Source organism: Osmerus mordax, chromosome 13 (assembly GCF_038355195.1).
Source record: "Osmerus mordax isolate fOsmMor3 chromosome 13, fOsmMor3.pri, whole genome shotgun sequence".
Lineage (NCBI taxonomy): Eukaryota > Metazoa > Chordata > Actinopteri > Osmeriformes > Osmeridae > Osmerus > Osmerus mordax.
This window is the reverse complement of record NC_090062.1, coordinates 17,152,142-17,169,589: the sequence shown is the minus strand read 5'-3', so window position 1 is coordinate 17,169,589 and position 17,448 is coordinate 17,152,142. Positions and strand designations below refer to the sequence as shown.

At 51.5% G+C, this 17,448-nt stretch overlaps 1 protein-coding gene across 1 annotated transcript in view; it reads left to right on the top strand.

Moving 5' to 3' along the window:
* The window catches only part of kiaa1549lb (KIAA1549-like b), a 54,698-nt gene that overhangs the window by 11,240 nt on the left and 26,010 nt on the right, over positions 1 to 17,448 (top strand). The window contains 9 exon segments of the mRNA XM_067249479.1: positions 3,333 to 3,704; positions 4,301 to 4,495; positions 4,837 to 5,010; positions 7,500 to 7,795; positions 7,797 to 7,860; positions 8,206 to 8,321; positions 12,190 to 12,409; positions 12,722 to 12,850; positions 15,294 to 15,491. Of these exon segments, the coding sequence (XP_067105580.1) occupies positions 3,333 to 3,704; positions 4,301 to 4,495; positions 4,837 to 5,010; positions 7,500 to 7,795; positions 7,797 to 7,860; positions 8,206 to 8,321; positions 12,190 to 12,409; positions 12,722 to 12,850; positions 15,294 to 15,491 (1,764 nt within the window).

The window sequence follows — 17,448 nt, the reverse complement described above, 5'->3', positions numbered from 1 at the left end:
TATTAATGTGTGTGTGTCTGCAGGTGTGTTAATGTGTGTGTGAGTGAGAGGGCCCAGCCGTGGTGCTGCAAGTGGCACGTTAGAGAGAGAGAGAGAGAGAGAGAGAGGGAGAGAGGGGGAGAGGGGGGAGAGGGGGAGAGGGAGAGGGGGGCCAGCCTGTAAGCCAGCCTCTCATCCCTGCAGTCGCTGCATCACACCACGACTCGTCACTTTAATATCTGGGATCTGATGGAGAACTATTAACTTCTGCTTTGATCCCGAACAAACCCGAAGGCTCCAGAGTGATTGCTTTAGCCTGCGTGGACTGACAGGAAGTTGCCATCACTGCAGATGCTGTAGGCTTCAGGGTAATGTTACGCATATATCACTATCCACATCCATCCATCCAGAGTTTCCTGGTGCTGCATGGTCAGCGTTCATGGCACAGAACTGTGAGGACCCTGGCAGAGCGGGCTCTGCTCTGGGGAAGAGCCCGCTCTGAGCCCCCTCTGCTCTGGGGAAGATCCCGCTCTGAGCCCCCTCTGCTCTGGGGCAGATCCCGCTCTGAGCCCACTCTGCTCTGGGGAAGAGCCCGCTCTGAGCCCGCTCTGCTCTGGGGAAGAGCCCGCTCTGAGCCCGCTCTGCTCTGGGGAAGAGCCCGCTCTGAGCCCGCTCTGCTCTGGGGAAGAGCCCGCTCTGAGCCCACTCTGCTCTGGGGCAGCAGCAGCTCAGCCCAGATAGGGGGACAAGTCATTCAGCATGCAGAGCTGTGTTGTTGAAGCGCATTGTGCTGAATTCCACACAGTGCAACTTTCCCTCCTTTCAACTAATTAGTCTGACTGAGACTATTGTCACATGGCAGCTGGCTAAGACAGGAAGCCAGTATGCAGCCTCGTCTCCAAGAGATTTCTGAGCTTTTGTTTATCTTCATGTAATTTTCTGGTCTTGGCTTTTATGTTTTTTTGTGTGTCATTTGAACTCTTTTACTTCTCTATCTCACCTTAAACTCCCCTCCTCCCCTCCTCTCCTCCTCCCCTCCTCCCCTCCTCCCCTCCTCTCCTCCTCCCCTCCTCCCCTCCCCTCTCCCCCCTCCCCCCTCCCCTCCTCCTCCCCTCCCCTCCTCCACCTGTCCCCTCTCAGTCCCATATGTTGTCCTCTCAGAGCAGGTGGTGAACTGCAGGTGGATGAGTCACCTCGGCCCATCACGGCCCCCATCCTGCACACCCATTCTCACGTTGCTATGGGGACGCCCAGTGGGGGGGGGGGGGGGACGGGACGGACATTACAAGAAGTCCTCTCTGATCTCACTGAATTAAAGTCTTCAATAAGAGTGTGTGTAAGTAACACCGAGTATGTTACTGAGCTCTGTTACTATATCTGGGAACTACTGTATATGTCCTTTATTTGTGACAAACTGATGAAAGGTTAGATTGATAAAGCAGCAAATCCACTATTGAAGCTTTTAACTTATCTCTTCAGATAAGCAATTACTTCTCATGAGTGAGGTACAACAAAAGCTATTTTTGAAGCAATTGCGTTTTTGCTTTTTAATGGTTTACCCGGCCTTGTTCCCAGCCTTAACATAGAGCACACATGAGTTTTTCTCAAACCCAATTACCAGGAGAAAATGTGAAATAGCTGCTGTTGACATTAAAGGAGGGTAGAGAACAAGTGGGCCTGCCTCCATGTTATCATTCCCCTCAGTATATGGATGCTTATGATATCCCATTACAGTTTCCATTAAACGCTGGGCAAATATGGGAGAAATAACTCATTTCCACATGATTTTTTTTTGTTGATGAATAGACTGTCTGGGGAAGCCAAGCCAAGGGTTTATGGGGGGTGTAATTGAGAGCCCAGAATGCCGCTATGCTATTCAGGTTCTGTGGTTGTTTGAGGTTTTGCAGGAGGCTAGAAGGTTAGTATTGTCTGTGCAAAAGCTGGTCCAGAGGTATTGCATTGCATCAAACTCCTATCTTGAAATTAGGCCACAAAAAGCTAAGCCGTTAATGCCTGATTCTTAACTGGAAATCTCTGTCTCCTGTGCTCTCTAGGGCCTGTGTGTGTGTGTGTCAGAGTGTCTGTGTCTGTGTGTGTGTGTGTGTGTGTGTGTGTGTGTGTGTCAGAGTGTCTGTGTGTGTGTGTGTGTGTTTGTCTGATTTACCTCAGCAGCAGAAACACACAGAGGCAGCAGGATATGTGTGTGTGTATGAGAGAGAGAGAGAGAGAGAGAGAGAGAGAGAGAGAGAGGAGAGAGAGAGAGAGAGAGAGAGAGAGAGAGAGAGAGAGAGAGAGAGAGAGAGAGAGAGAGAGAGAGAGAGAGAGAGAGAGAGAGGGGATATGTGACAGGCTTGCAAATCTGTATAAATGAATAAAAGCAGCCCCAGATGGATGTGAGAATGACGTGCTGAGAATGAAGAGGAGAGAGGAGGTGAGGAGAGGAGGGGAGAGAAAAGAGGAGAGAGGAGAAGAGAGGTGAGGGGAGGAGAGGGGAGGGGAGAGGGAAAAAGAGAGTGGATGGGAGGAGAGGGAGAGAGGAGAAGAGAGGTGAGGGGAGGGGAGAGGAGAGAGGAGAGAACATAAGAGATGAGTTAAAGAGGAGAGGTGGAGAGGGGAGGAGAGGTAAACTCTCTCCCTCTCTTTCTTTCTTTCTCTCTCATTTTCTCTTTCTGCCTGTCCTGCTTCCCCCCTCTCTTTCTCTTCACCTCCCCCCCCTCTCTCTCTCTCTCCCTGTCTTTTCTGTCCCCTTGTTCTCTGTCAAGGTGATCTTTGTTTGCGAGGTCGTTCAGCGCTGAAGCATCAATCTTAAATGCTTTGTTAGATGTCGTCTTTCTTCTATCCTGCATAACTAGTGCATGTTGTTGTGGTTTCTGAAAGACTTCTGTTTAACATTAAAGAATGGCTCCTGTTTTATATATTTATTGTGGGTCTGAAAGGAATCTTGCCATTTGTATATGAACGTATTTTTGCTACTTGAGACGTGTGCTATGCAAGTTAAGCGTGCTACTGTTTAACTCCAACGTTTTCATCTTGACTTGACGAGCCATTCAGCAGTAAGATGTGTTCTTGAGGACGGGGGGCCATTGTCAACCTCTCCTTTCAGATGATGAAAAGATGTATGCGTTCCTGCTGACTTCTGGAGAACCAGGTCCATGATTGCAGTTTTCTCTTCAAAGAACTCATTTCTGAAAAGCCCAGCCAACATGACAGAAAAAAACTGTATTTGAATGAATTTTCTCAAAATTGAATTTTTTTCCATGTAATTTTATTCATGTTTTTGTATACTTCCTGATTGGCTTTCCCTCTGTGAGAAAGTCAGCATTAACCATTGGTCTCCCTCTGGTCTGTTTCAGATGAAACCCCCTTCGATGCCTCTGGCTCCTCCTCTCTATCTCCAGTCTCCGCCCACCCCACCCACTCATTGGCCGGTCAGTCGCTGGAGGAGGTGGGTCCTCTCTCAGCTGCCCAATCGCGTGGCAGGGCTGCCTCTGAGAGGGCGGGGATTAGAGGCCAGCCGGCGTTCTCATCTTTCATCAGCCGCCTGGCGGGCGACGCAAACCAGCCGCTCGGCCTCGCCCAATCACGGGCCTCGACCACTATCACCCGGGACAACCAGACCAGCCAATGGCCTTCAGATGCTCCCAGCCAGGGCAGGGAGATGTGGCCTTCGTCCTCCTCTGCTTCCTCAGCGAGTCAGTCAAGAAGCAAGCTGACCACCAGCTCAGGTTTGGCTCTCATGCTTCATCACGACTCCTGGACCAGGTCATCTGCTTCACTCAGGAGTGGATACTGGAGGGCATCATCACCATCATCACCGTTATCATCACCATCACCGTTTTCATCACCATCACCGTTTTCATCACCATCACCGTTATCATCACCATCACCATCATCACCATCACCGTTATCATCACCATCACCGTTATCATCACCATCACCGTTATCATCACCATCACCGTTATCATCACCATCACCATCATCACCATCACCGTTATCATCACCATCATCACCATCACCGTTATCATCACCATCATCACCATCACCGTTATCATCACCATCATCACCATCACCGTTATCATCACCATCACCATCATCACCATCACCGTTATCACCACCATCATCACCCCCATCATCATCATCATCATCACCGTTATCATCATTATCACCATCATCTTCATCACCACCATTATCATCACCATCATCACCATCATCATCACCTTCATCACCACCATCATCATCACCTTTAATATTTCCATTCTCTGTGTCACTGTCACCTCCATCCTCATCATCTGAGTCTATTGTAACAGCTGCTCCCCATAAGTCGCATCTGCCTGGTTCGGTCTCCTTACCTGGGTCAGACGTGCCATCAGCAGCCAGCCCAGGCCCAAACTCAGCCCCGACATCCGGCAGAGCAAACTCCCCAGCAGCCTCCACCTCCAGGGCACCTGCTCCTCTGTCCACACCCAGAAACACATCACCACATACCGGGCACTTTCTCCCCAGCACAGCCGTGGAGGTCAGCGCTAGAGACACCGCAACACACAGGAGGAGCCTGGAGACTGTATTGCCTCTCCTCTCTGATCCCAACCAGGCGGAAGCAGAGCCCATGACATCACTCGGAGTGATGTCAGAGACGCACAGGGCTGTGACAGGAAGTGACTCGTCATCTCCGGGAAGCGGCGGCCATTTTGTCTGGCCCGAAGCCATCCGCTCACACGGCGTAAGATGGAGTCTGTCCCCGGCGACGAGAACCGGGTCACCGCCTGGAGAGCGTTTCTCATCTCCCTCCAGCAGCTCACAGATCTTATTAGCCAGCCCGCCGTCTTCCGAGAGCGATGTGGCCTGGCCACCGAGCAGCTCTGAGCCCACACCCCTCCTGGGACAGTCACCGACAGCAGCAGTCCATGCCGGCACCAGAACTCCTGTCCCGGATGCCAGCGACCTGGGAGGGCCAGCAGGAGGTGCAGCCAGCACCTCACAGGCTGCCCGGCTCAGCTGGGAACTGCAGACACAAGCGCCAACAACAGCCATGTCAGTCAGCAGCTTCTCCTTGAGGTCCTTTCATGGAACAAAGGCGGGTTCGTCCGCAAACTTTCAAACGGGGTCTCCCAGGGGTGTAACTGATGGCAACACAGGGTTGAAATCAGAGCACCCCGTGACTCTGTCTTATGGCTCTGAGCTTAGTTGGATGTTAAGCTTTTCCTCCAGCACCTCTGTGTTGCCCCAAACCCCAGACCAGGCTGTGTTCAAGCCCCAACACCCCCCAACACAGAATCAAATCACCCCCTTCAGCTCTGACAGTCCCCCACCCATATCCAGCCGTCCTCTCTCACCCCCCCCCCCGGTGCCATCACACACCCCCCCGGTGCTCTCAGAGACCCAGTCAGAGCCTCGGTCTGATGGCCTGTTCACCTCAGTCCCTCCCCAGTCTGACCCAGTCCCTGCTGAGGGGTCCCCTGGAGGAGGAGAGCCCGGGACATCCGTCCCAGCTGGGACATCCCTCAGTCCTGCTGGGGAAACAGGCCGCACAACTGACCCTGGTCCTCATACACACACAACTAAACACATCTTACACACACACACTATTATCCACAGGTCAGTTATACACACAACAGACAACAGTCCTAATACACACACAAATAAACACATCTCACACACACACACTGACCAGAGACCAGATACACACACAACTGACTTTGAGTACCACACACACCCTTCACAGCACACACACCCTTCACAGCACACACACCCTTCACAGCAGGCTCATCCCACCGTAGATGTTGCCCTGGATGAACCTGCTCAGATTACACCCACACACACCCTAGCTGAGACGTCTATCAGTCAGCAAAACACTGAACAAACCCCACCTCCACCCCTGTCCTCCCTACAGAACATCACCACCACCATGACAAGCACAAGTGCTAGCTTTTACAAAGTAACGCTGTCATCAGGGACCGTTCCTAGGAAGTCCCCCTCCCCTCACGTCACCGTGGACGATTTAGCTTCCGAGGAGACAAGTTCTGGGTTGTCTGCTAATGCCACTCAGTTCACATTAACAACAGAGTCTGCTGGAAGTCAAGTTACCCTTCAAGAGGATGCGACAGGCCTGGGAAACAGCGAGAGCCACACGTCAGGTGTCACCCCGGTGGAGGAAAGGGATCTCAGCCCAGTGGAGGAGATCCATCCTAGCCCGTCACAGACAGAGTATACCAGCGGGAGCAAGCGTCTTTATTATTCCAACACAGATGAACAAACCAAGATACCTCTGAAAACGTCCCCTGGGAAAGATTCTGGAGAGGATATTGTTGTTTATAAGGATGCCGGGTTGACAGTGACACTGCATAGAAGTGATGAACAGACAAATCCTGAACAAAACGCATCTAAGGATTTTGAGATTGTATCTATCTCCTTGGGTACCAGAGCCCTAATCGAGGACCGAAACCTCAACCAACCAAACAGGTCCCTTTCACATCCATCTGGAGCCACTGAGACCGTCTTCTCTCCTGCGCATACAAAGTTCTCTGATGGAACTGAGCCTACTGCACCCACATCTGTGTCCTGGTCCAGAGTGTCACCACGGCCAGGGAGTCTGGCCATGCCCCTGGCCCACCTGAGGTCTCCGGTGACCCACAGTCTCCCAACGATGTCCACTAACGAGACATGGAGCCCTTCAAGCAGCTCCACAACAGCAGGACCAAGGTCCATGTTAGATTTAGACTCTGCAGGTGCCTCTGGGACCGTGTCACCTCCTATCTCCGCCGTGTCTGGGAGTCACGGCAAGTTTGTTACTGTGTCAGGAAGTGGCCAGGATGTTGGTGTCGCTGACTTCGATGCTAGCTCTGAAGTTACTGACTTGGCATCGTCACCATTATCATCACCATTATCATCACCATTATCATCACCACCATCATCACCATCATCACCATTATCACCAGCATCCACCCAGTCCTCTTCCACCACCATCTGGTCCACTCCTACCCCAACCCAAACCATCTCACCTACGGAACATCCCGGTGCGACATCAGGGCCTGCATCCATCTCCTCCTCCTCTTTCCCAGCCCCCAACTCCTCTATCTCTTCTCCCTCTTCCTCTTTACCCTCTCCCTCTTCCTCCTCCTCCATCTCTCCCTCCCCATCTCTATTCTCATCTTCATCATCATCAACACCATCATCAACACCATCCTCCTCCTCATCAACACCCCAGTGGTCCTCAGCCATCTTTAAGCCCACTGCAGCGTCACCCAGCGCCCTCACGTTCGGTGTTGAAAAGCCGCCATCATCCAGCCCCCTTGTGCTCCCTGACGTCTCATCCTCCTCCCCCTCATCCAACATGACCTCATCCGCCCCCTCCCTTCCACCACAAGTGAACGAATCGCCTGTTGTTGTTACAGAGATGGCTGCAGAGGGCTTAACCCCTGGGACATCCAGAGAGATGGGGCCTACTTCCACCAAAGACAGCAACTCCAGCCTGACGCTAACCCCCTCCCACACAGGAACCCCCCCCTCCGCTCCCCTCCCAGCGGTCCACACGTCCCAGATCTCACCTTTGACCCCCAGTGATGACGACACAGCAGACCCCCTTCAGCTCACGACCGTGACCACCATGACGGTGGCTTCCACCACAACCCCACCCACCACGCTCCCGACCACAACAACCACCCAGCCAACCACCACCACCACCCAGCCAACCTCCACCACCCGGAAAACCACAACAACCACCACCCTGGCTCCAGTCACGAGGGGCACGGTCACTCCTCCGAGCCCCAGGACGAGCCCTCCTCGAGGGGCCACTGTCGGCCTGCTCTCCCCCCTTCACCACCACCACCACGGAACCTCCACCACGGCAGTGCAACATCACAGAGAGGATGTGGCTGAAAACTGGTGAGGCAGAGCACAGCCGATGTCTGGTTGTGTTCCCTACTTTTTAGGCTTTGTTTTTACACAGGAAATTACACATGTACCTACACATGTACCTACACATGTACCTACACATGTACCTACACATGTACCTACACATGTACCTACACATGTACCTACACATGTACCTACACAGTTCAAAGAAAAATGTAGAATAGAAATGTAACAATCCAGATAACTTGAACTTCCCTCATCTTACTAACCCGAGTCCTTCCATTCCTCTCTGTGTTTCTCTGTTACTCTCTCTCTGCCTCCTACTCTTTCTCTCCCCCCCAACCTCCCTCCCTCTCCCTCTCCCTCCCTCTCCAGTTGTGTCTATCCACGTCAGGAGGAACCGTCTGGACAGCATCCAGAGGCAGAACCTGCGTCGCGGGCTGAGCCAGGCGCTGCGAAGGGCCCTGAACGACACCACGGCCCAGGCCCAGGTCAGCACACCTCAGCCTGGACGCCAGGCTGCCGGGATAGCCCCTGCCCTGGACCCAGACTGGTCATCACCCAGGCTGGAGCACACTGAAGCATGCTTTAGTGTGTCTTCCAGCCTACTCCATCATGCTGTAACATACTGTAGCACTACGGAAACCCTTCCTAGCAGTACACAAGTGGGGTTGTTGGGGTGACTGCAGTAAGGAAAGTGTGTGGTGCTGTTTGTTTGGTGATGTTTTCTGTTTGAGAGGACGAGAGATGTGAAGGCTTGACACTGCGGATCACAGGGATGCTATTCTGGTTCAGTGTGGGGGAAGAACGGTACAGCTAGCATTAGAACAACAACTCCACTGCAGAAAGGTTCGGCAATTCTGTGACCTGCAAGTAGATGACTTAATGAGACAAGACTATTTTCAGTAGTCTTTATAACAGTTTCATGCCATCAAGTACGTCAAGTAATACATTCAAATAGACTTTGATAGACTCTATCATTTATAAGTCTAAATAACTTTAATTTTACAAGTTCACTGAAAGCAATTTGTTTTTAGATTCACAAGAAGTTAGACTCGCTACTTGAGTAATGCATGTAGTTTGTCTTTTACCCTAATATGCTCTGCCAAGGTATAGCTTTGGTTTGAAATTTGGCGTTTTTATCACGCTAAATGCTAACACTACCCCCTGCTCCGCTGCTAATTACCGCTGGGGGCGTTTCGACGGTCTCTGGACATTACCAGAGAAGAGACCCTGGAGGCCAGCACTAAACCCCCCGTCCAAGTGCATCCAGACTGGCTACATCAGCCCAGTGTGTGGAGCTTGAGGATGGTGTTCACCCAGTGTGTGGAGCTTGAGGATGGTGTACACCCAGTGTGTGGAGCTGGAGGATGGTGTTCACCCAGTGTGTGGGGCTGGAGGATGGTGTACACCCAGTGTGTGGAGCTGGAGGATGGTGTTCACCCCAGTGTGTGGGGCTGGAGGATGGTGTACACCCAGTGTGTGGGGCTGGAGGATGGTGTACACCCCAGTGTGTGGGGCTGGAGGATGGTGTTCACCCCAGTGTGTGGGGCTGGAGGATGGTGTTCACCCCAGTGTGTGGGGCTGGAGGATGGTGTTCACCCCAGTGTGTGGGGCTGGAGGATGGTGTTCACCCCAGTGTGTGGGGCTGGAGGATGCTGACTTGTGCTAGGCACACAGGAGAGGGAAAGACTGCAGCACAGAGATCCCAATGTAGGCTAGAGTAGAACAGAGGCAAGGATGGCTTTAGCAGGCGAGCATTTGATTGCAGGTCAAAAGATTGTAGGTTCAAACCCGCCTCCCCCAACTCTGTATGTCACTTTGGAAAAAAGCATCTGCTAAATGAAATTATTATTATTGTTATTAAGAGCCTGACCTCATGGCACAGACGTAGAGTTCCTGTTTGCATATCAAGTGGCTGTCAGTTCAAATCCCCCAAATAAATAGCTTTGGATGAAAGTGCCTGTTAAATGTATATATTACTTAGAGGTTACTCCTTATGTAGACTAGTCTGAAGAACCAGATGTGTAGACTGGAGAGAGAGAGGGACTAATATAGAAATTAGGTTGACAGAATCTGTCTCCAGAGTTTCTCCAGAGCGTGTGGGTGATGTCACAGTTTAGAGAGTAAAACTAGCGACAGGAACAGGGAGATCCGTATCATCATTATGAACTAACCCATCTGAAATAATATCAAATACGTAATTGTAAAACTGTGTTGTTAAATCATGTCAAGAAAATGTAAATCTAAAATATCGCCTCGTTCGTCCACATTTGACACCTTTCAGTCCTAGTTGGTCCAGTCTTAGTTGGTACAGTCCTAGTTGGTACAGTCCTAGTTGGTACAGTCCTAGTTGGTACAGTCCTAGTTGGTACAGTCCTACGGCTTGATGATGTCTGGCGCGGGAGGCGTGCGGCGCCCGTCCGGTTGGCCGCAGTGATGGAGGGGTCAGGGTGTTGCAAGGTCGTAGACACTATCACAGATTGAAGCACAGAGTCGGTTGACACTTTTGATTGATTCTGACTAAAATCAAAGTGTCTTTGATTTTACAAATGGAACTCAGCCGTCGCGAAATTAAATATTGGATGAAGAAGTGGTTGGCTGGTTGAACATCAAATAAAAATGTTCCTGGAAATCCAGTCCTCAGGTTTTTTTTGTTTTCTTTTTGATTAAAAATAAATAAAAAGACAGATAATCTGTTATGGGCACAACAGCGCCCTTACAGCCACAATAAACTGTCTGTGGATTAAACTGTCAGGGCTGCTCCTGCCAAACCCTTTCTCTTTCCCAATAAGCCTCTAATACCCAAGATGCACTGTGTCTGCCAGCGTGTCAGCAAAACCTTGGATGTTGAAACACAGACAGCCAATGAGATGGGGAGTGTGTGTGTGTGTGTGTGTGAGAGAGAGATGGAGAGTGAAATAGAGAGAGTATTATAGGACATGTGTCAGCTTAGGACCACAGTGCAGAGCAGTGTTTAATATCACCATGAGTGCCAAGGAATCAAATATTTGGGGCGGTTGCCACAAAGCTTGACCTGCTCAAATGAAGGTTAAAATGTCCTGACAGTCTCTCTCCTCTCTATCTTTCCTTCTCTGTCTCCTTTTCTCTAATCCTCCCTCCTTCTCTCTCTCTCCCCAGTTCTTTCTCTCCAATCCTCCCATCCTCTCCCTCGCTTTCTATATCCCTTTTTCCCTTCATCTATTTCTTTCTCTCTCTGTCTCCCTCCCTCCCTCCTTACCTCTCTCTCTCTCCTCCTATCTGCCCCTCCCTCCACAAAACATGATAAGTGCAGCTCTGAAGACTAAATGAAAACTGAGCGAAGACTTCTCACCGATGGGGGAAAAAAAGTAATTTCTCTGAACACACAGAGACCCTTTGACTCGCTCCCAAGATGATCTTTCAGAGTTGAGATTGAGAGCAAGGGTGCGGTGGCACTTTACTGAAACACAATCCTTAAATGAGACATTCACCCAGCCAGGAGCTGAGGCAGGGCGGTGAGGCAGGGTGGTGAGGCAGGGCGGTGAAGGCAGGGCGGTGAGGCAGGGCGGTGAGGCAGGGCGGTGAGGCAGGGCGGTGAGGCAGGGCGGTGAGGCAGGGTGGTGAGGCAGGGCGGTGAGGCAGGGCGGTGAGGCTGAGAGACGGGCTCTCAGTCCCTAGAACAAGGCCTGATTGTGAGGGGATATCTGTCGACTCATGGCTGCATTTATGCTGTGTGTTCTCAGTGTGGAGGGCCCGTCAGAGAGGGGAGGCACTCTGGTGGTGACGATGGATGTGATTTGCACGCTGGGAACAGAGTTTCGCAGAGACCTCATCACTCACTGCTTCTCTCTCTCTCTCTCTCTCTCTCTCTCTCTCTCTCTCTCTCTGTCTCTCTCTCTCTCTCTCTCTCTCTCTCTCTCTGTCTCTCTCTCTCTGTCTCTCTGCCACTCTCTCTTTCTTTCTCTCTCTTTCTTTCTCTCTCTCTCTTTCTCTCTCTCTCTTTCGCTCTCTCTCTATTTCTCTCTCTCTTTCTGTGCATAACTTTCTCTCTAGTTTTCTTTTTGTCCTTTTTTCTGTCGTTTTTCCTAAATGTTCTCAAACTGTAATACGGATTTAGATTCTGACTTCAGATCATTTAATTCTAAAACCTGATCATTGGCTAGGGGGATAAGATGAGTAATCATGGTCATGGGTCCTGTAAAGTCAAATCGAGTCTAATCCAATCCTAACCCATCTACCCCTGTCCCCTTTTGTCCCTAATTTTCCCTCCCTCCCTCCCTCCCTCCCTCCCTCCCTCCCTCCCTCCCTCCCTCCCTCCCTCCCTCCCTCCCTCCCTCCCTCCCTCCCTCCCCCCCCCCCCCCCCCCCCCCCCCCCAGCTGGAGACGGTCTTCGGCTCCCCCAACATGACGGTGGTGTATCACGTGATCGGGGCGGGCCTCGTCTACCACCCCTCCGTCGTCATGGAGGCGCTGGGGTCCTACGGCCGTGATAGGCTGATCGCTGACCTGCGCCAGTTCCTCCCCATGGTAACGGCACTGCCCAGCCCGGTGTCGCTATGGAGACCTGGTCCAGCCATGGGTCTTCTGCTCCAGACAGGTCAGCAGGATCCAACATGTAAACAACACGTAAACAACATGTAAACAACATGTAGGAGTGACACACATAGTGTTTTAGATGTGATGGCAGATGGCATAGCAATCACATTTAAAAATAGCATCGCATTTGAAACACTGCCATCACATTTAAAACACTGATGAGAGAAATGTGATGACAGTGAGTCTGTCTCATCAGAGAGGTTTTCTGTCATACAGTATTCTAGTGCGTTGTATTCCCCTGCTATGTGTTTTATTCAGACTTTATAGGTGTCCTGTTTGAATGTTCTGTACGATTCTCTGTTTGTCTCTAAAGTTCTGCGGTTCGTGGGCGCGGGGGATGACCCGCGTTCGTGCCGGTTCTCCCAGATGATGGAACAGAGGCTGGAGAACGTGTTCTCCGAGGCCCAGGCCAAGGTTCTGGACGCCCACAAACAGACTCCCTGTCCAGGTATCCCCTCCTCTCCCTCCCAGCCCCTCAGATATCCCCTCCTCTCCCTCCCAGCCCCTCAGATATCCCCTCCTCTCCCTCCCAGCCCCTCAGATATCCCCTCCTCTCCCTCCCAGCCCCTCAGGTATCCCCTCCTCTCCCTCCCAGCCTCTGGAGGATGGTGTGTGTGTGGAGGATGGTGTGTGTGTGTAGAGGATGTGTGTGTGTGTGTGTGTGAGTGTGTGTGTGTGTGTGTGGAGGATGGTGTGTGTGTGTGTGTGTGTGAGTGTGTGTGTGTGTGTGTGTGTGGAGGATGGTGTGTGTGTGTGGAGGATGTGTGTGTGTGTGTGTGTGTGTGTGTGTGTGTGGAGGATGGTGTGTGTGTGTGTGTGAGTGTGTGTGTGTGTGTGTGTGTGTGTGTGTGTGTGGAGGATGGTGTGTGTGTGGAGGATGGTGTGTGTGTGAGTGTGTGTGTGTGTGTGTGTGTGGAGGATGGTGTGTGTGTGGAGGATGGTGTGTGTGTGTGTGTGGAGGATGGTGTGTGTGTGTGGAGGATGGTGTGTGTGTGTGGAGGATGTGTGTGTGTGTGAGAGTGTAGAGGATGTCAAGCAGTGCTCTCATCCACTGAAGCATTTCTTCCTAGTTGCTCCTGAGGATGGTGTGTGTGTGTAGAGGATGTGTGTGTGTGTGTGTGTGTGTGAGTGTGTGTGTGTGTGTGTGGAGGATGGTGTGTGTGTGTGTGTGTGTGTGTGAGTGTGTGTGTGTGTGTGTGTGTGGAGGATGGTGTGTGTGTGTGGAGGATGTGTGTGTGTGTGTGTGTGTGTGTGGAGGATGGTGTGTGTGTGTGTGTGAGTGTGTGTGTGTGTGTGTGTGTGTGTGGAGGATGGTGTGTGTGTGGAGGATGGTGTGTGTGTGAGTGTGTGTGTGTGTGTGTGTGTGTGTGTGGAGGATGGTGTGTGTGTGGAGGATGGTGTGTGTGTGTGTGTGTGTGTGTGTGTGGAGGATGGTGTGTGTGTGGAGGATGGTGTGTGTGTGTGGAGGATGTGTGTGTGTGTGAGAGTGTGTGTGTGAGAGTGTAGAGGATGTCAAGCAGTGCTCTCATCCACTGAAGCATTTCTTCCTAGTTGCTCCTGAGGTTGTAACAGTCTTCCTGTCTACCTCAGAGACCAGGTGACTCATCTTCTGAATCACAGCTAAATTACCTTGTCCTAGCCATCCACACATCCCACAGCACCTTTCATCATCTTGTTTATGTTTAGAGGACAGTACCCCCCAAACACCAATAACATATTTTAGTCTCTTCCACCTTTAGCTCGTACAAGGAAAGCTACAGATTGGAGGATCTTCTTGGCTGCATGAGTACTCGTATGGCTCCCGTTATGGTTTGCCTACACATACTGTATCTATAAATCTGACCTCACAGGCCTTCACAAACAAAGCTCTTTAGTGTGAGCGTGCTAGGGAGGAGAGAGCAGGGTTTAAGCAGGGTTTAAGCAGGGTTTAAGCAGGGTTTAAGCAGGGTTTAAGCAGGGTTTAAACAGGGTTTAAGCAGGGTTTAAGCAGGGTTTAAGCAAGGTTTAAGCAGGGTTTCATTGGGGCAGAATAACGGTTTCTAAGAGCAGGGTCTGTCACCTGCTGCTTTTCATGATGGTGTTTGGAGGAAGAAAAAAACATTCTGCTACAATTTTTACGAGCATCAAAATAACGTTTAGACCTATATTACACGCAATTTTATGTGTGTGTATGTCACATTAAGTTGATATTACAAACACTTTAATAGCTATGGATAGCTTGCCAATTTCAAGTCAGACACGTTTTTCGTCTTTATGGCTTTCAACCTACTGTCAGTTCAAAGGAGACGAGGCCGTATGAACACAGGGAACTCAGATGTTCTGGAACTGCTTCAAGATTGATAGATGACCTGATGTGTGTCTCATTACATAAATGAGATGGACCTTTCTTAGAAGATTTACTGTACATACAGTAAGAATACTCTTCATCTTTCCATCGCTCTCTCTTCCTCTGTCTCTCTCTCTCCCTTCCTCTCTGTCTCTCTGTCTCTCTGTCTCTCTGTCTCTCTGTCTCTCTGTCTCTCTGTCTCTCTGTCTCCCTCCCTCCCCTCCCTCCCTCCCTCCCTCCCTCCCTCCCTCCCTCCCTCCCTCCCTCCCTCCCTCCCTCCCTCCCTCCCTCCCTCCCTCCCTCCCTCCCTCCCTCCCTCCCTCCCTCCCTCCCTCCATGTGGTCCAGGTTCTGAGTGTCTCTCTCCCCCTCTCTCTCTCAGGTTCTGAGTGTCTCTCTCCCCTCTCTCTCTCAGGTTCTGAGTGTCTCTCCCCCTCTCTCTCTCAGGTTCTGTGTGTCTCTCTCCCCCTCTCTCTATCAGGTTCTGAGTGTCTCTCTCTCCCCTCTCTCTCTCTCAGGTTCTGTGTGTCTCTCTCCCCCTCTCTCTCTCAGGTTCTGAGTGTCTCTCTCTCTCCCCCTCTCTCCCCAGGTTCTGAGTGTGTCCCAGGTTCCCGGTTCTCCGGCGGTTTCTCTGGTGTACGCGGTGAGGAACGGGAGCGTTCTCCTGAACGGCACGGCCGCCGCCAGCCTGCTGGTGCAGCTGAGCGCCGAGCTGGTGGGCTACTTCCTGTTCTACCCTCCGCTCACCATCGCAGAGCGTAAGTGACGCAATGCATCCTGGGATAGCCCCCCGCTTGGGTCAGAGGAGGAGAGAGGGATCGTCTTTACTCCACTTCACCCCTCCTCTCTCATTTTCTCTCCATCTCTCCTTTTCTCTTTTCTTTCTCTATCTCCTCTCTCATTCTCTTTCTCTTGTCTTTCTCTGTCTCTCTCTCTCCTCCCCCTTTTCTCTCCCCCCTCTCCCTCTTTTTTTGCATGATGACTCTCCAATGCTTCATTCAAATCAAACCTCGACCAATCATGGTTTGATTTAACCGCTAACCTTAGATGGACTTTTTTAAGTCGTCTCTGGCGGTTCCTGAATTTAATGGCATCATTTTGTCCCACAGGGTATTTATAGCAGAGAACTTACCTCTGCGATTAGCATGAGCAACGTCCATCAGCCTGCGGATAATTGGATGTTCGTGACAGTCCCCTGTGTCCCCTGCCTCCAGTCCTGACCCCTGACCCCTGCACAAACATTTTAATGATAACTTTTGCCATTTCTGTTCTTCTGAATCCTCTATGAGGACCCAGTCTGTCTATCTAGCCTTCGCCAGTCTCCTGTCCGCTCGGCCCTGTGTTACCCCTGTCTAGAGCACTGATGAGTGGTGAGAAGGAGGCAGGGGAGTGTAAACAGCAGGGGGAGGCAGGGAGGGAGGCAGGGAGGGAGGGGAGGAGGGAGGGGAGGAGGGAGGGGGGGAGGGAGGGGGGGAGGAGGGAGGGGAGAGGAGGGAGGGGGAGAGGGAGGGTGGGAGGGAGGGGAGGAAGGAGGGATGCAGGGAGGGGGGTGAGGAGGGAGGGGGGGAGGGAGTGGGAGGAGGAAGGGAAGGAAGGAGAGGAGGAGGGAGGGCAGGAGGGTAAACAGCAGGGGGGAGGCAGGGGGGAAGGGAAGGGGGGGAGGAAGGGGGGGAGGGAGGGGAGGAGGAAGGGCAGGAGGGTAAACAGCATGGGGGGAGGGAGGGGGAAGGGCAGGAGGGTAAACAGCAGGGGGAGAGAGGCCGGGCAGATGGCTCGCTGCTCGCCACTAACCAACGCTAGGCTGACCCCTCACCCCCCCTGTGTTTATGTTGTCTATATCTTTAGTGGCGTTTCTGCCTTTATTATTATTTAGTAGAGAGTTGAGAGAGAGAGATGTGGGTTTTGTACCTCTGGTAAAACCATCAATCATGTAGCCTTGTTTGAATCCCGCCTTGGCCCTTTGCTGCATGTCTTCCCCCCTCTCTCTCTCTCTCTCTCCCTGCCCTTCCTGTCACAACTCACTTAACAACTGTCCAATAAAGCATGGAAAGGGCCAAAATCTATATTAGAAAAGATGAGGTGTGTGAGGGCTCTGGCAAAACCCAATTAAGGTGTTCAATAATGAACAGGGATTTTCAGTATGTGGGACGTTTCTCACCTCGGGCCGTGTTCTGACAGACAACTACTCTGATCTCACGCCATCTCCGGCCGGCGCCACGGCGCCACGGCCCACGGCGCCATCGCGTGGAGAAATCTGCCGGCTGCTCCTCTCTCCCTCCTCTGATAGGAGTTAGTTCTGCTGTCAGACATCTTTGTTTCCTTACTGATTTTATTCAGTCGGTTTGGTCTCTGTGGAACAGACTAACACGTGTTCCTTTTCTTTGTTCGAAGTCTGCAGCTCAAACACAAGATAGAAATACTTCAGTCCAAGACCGGCGGCCAATCAAATGCAAGCGTCTGTAATTCAGCGAGTGGTTCACAACTATCCTCTATTCTATTGGTTCTGATATTTCAAATGTTCTTTCCTCATTTCCTGCACTGAGAATGATTGGGCTTCTATGAATGTGTCTCCTCAACCTCTTACACAGTTAGATACTGGCGTATGTGAGGCGTTGTTACAGATTAGGATAGATACTCTCTCATCACTCTCTCTCCCTCCCTCCCTCCCTCACTTTTTCTCTCTCTCTCTCTCTCTCTCTCTCTCTCTCTCTCTCT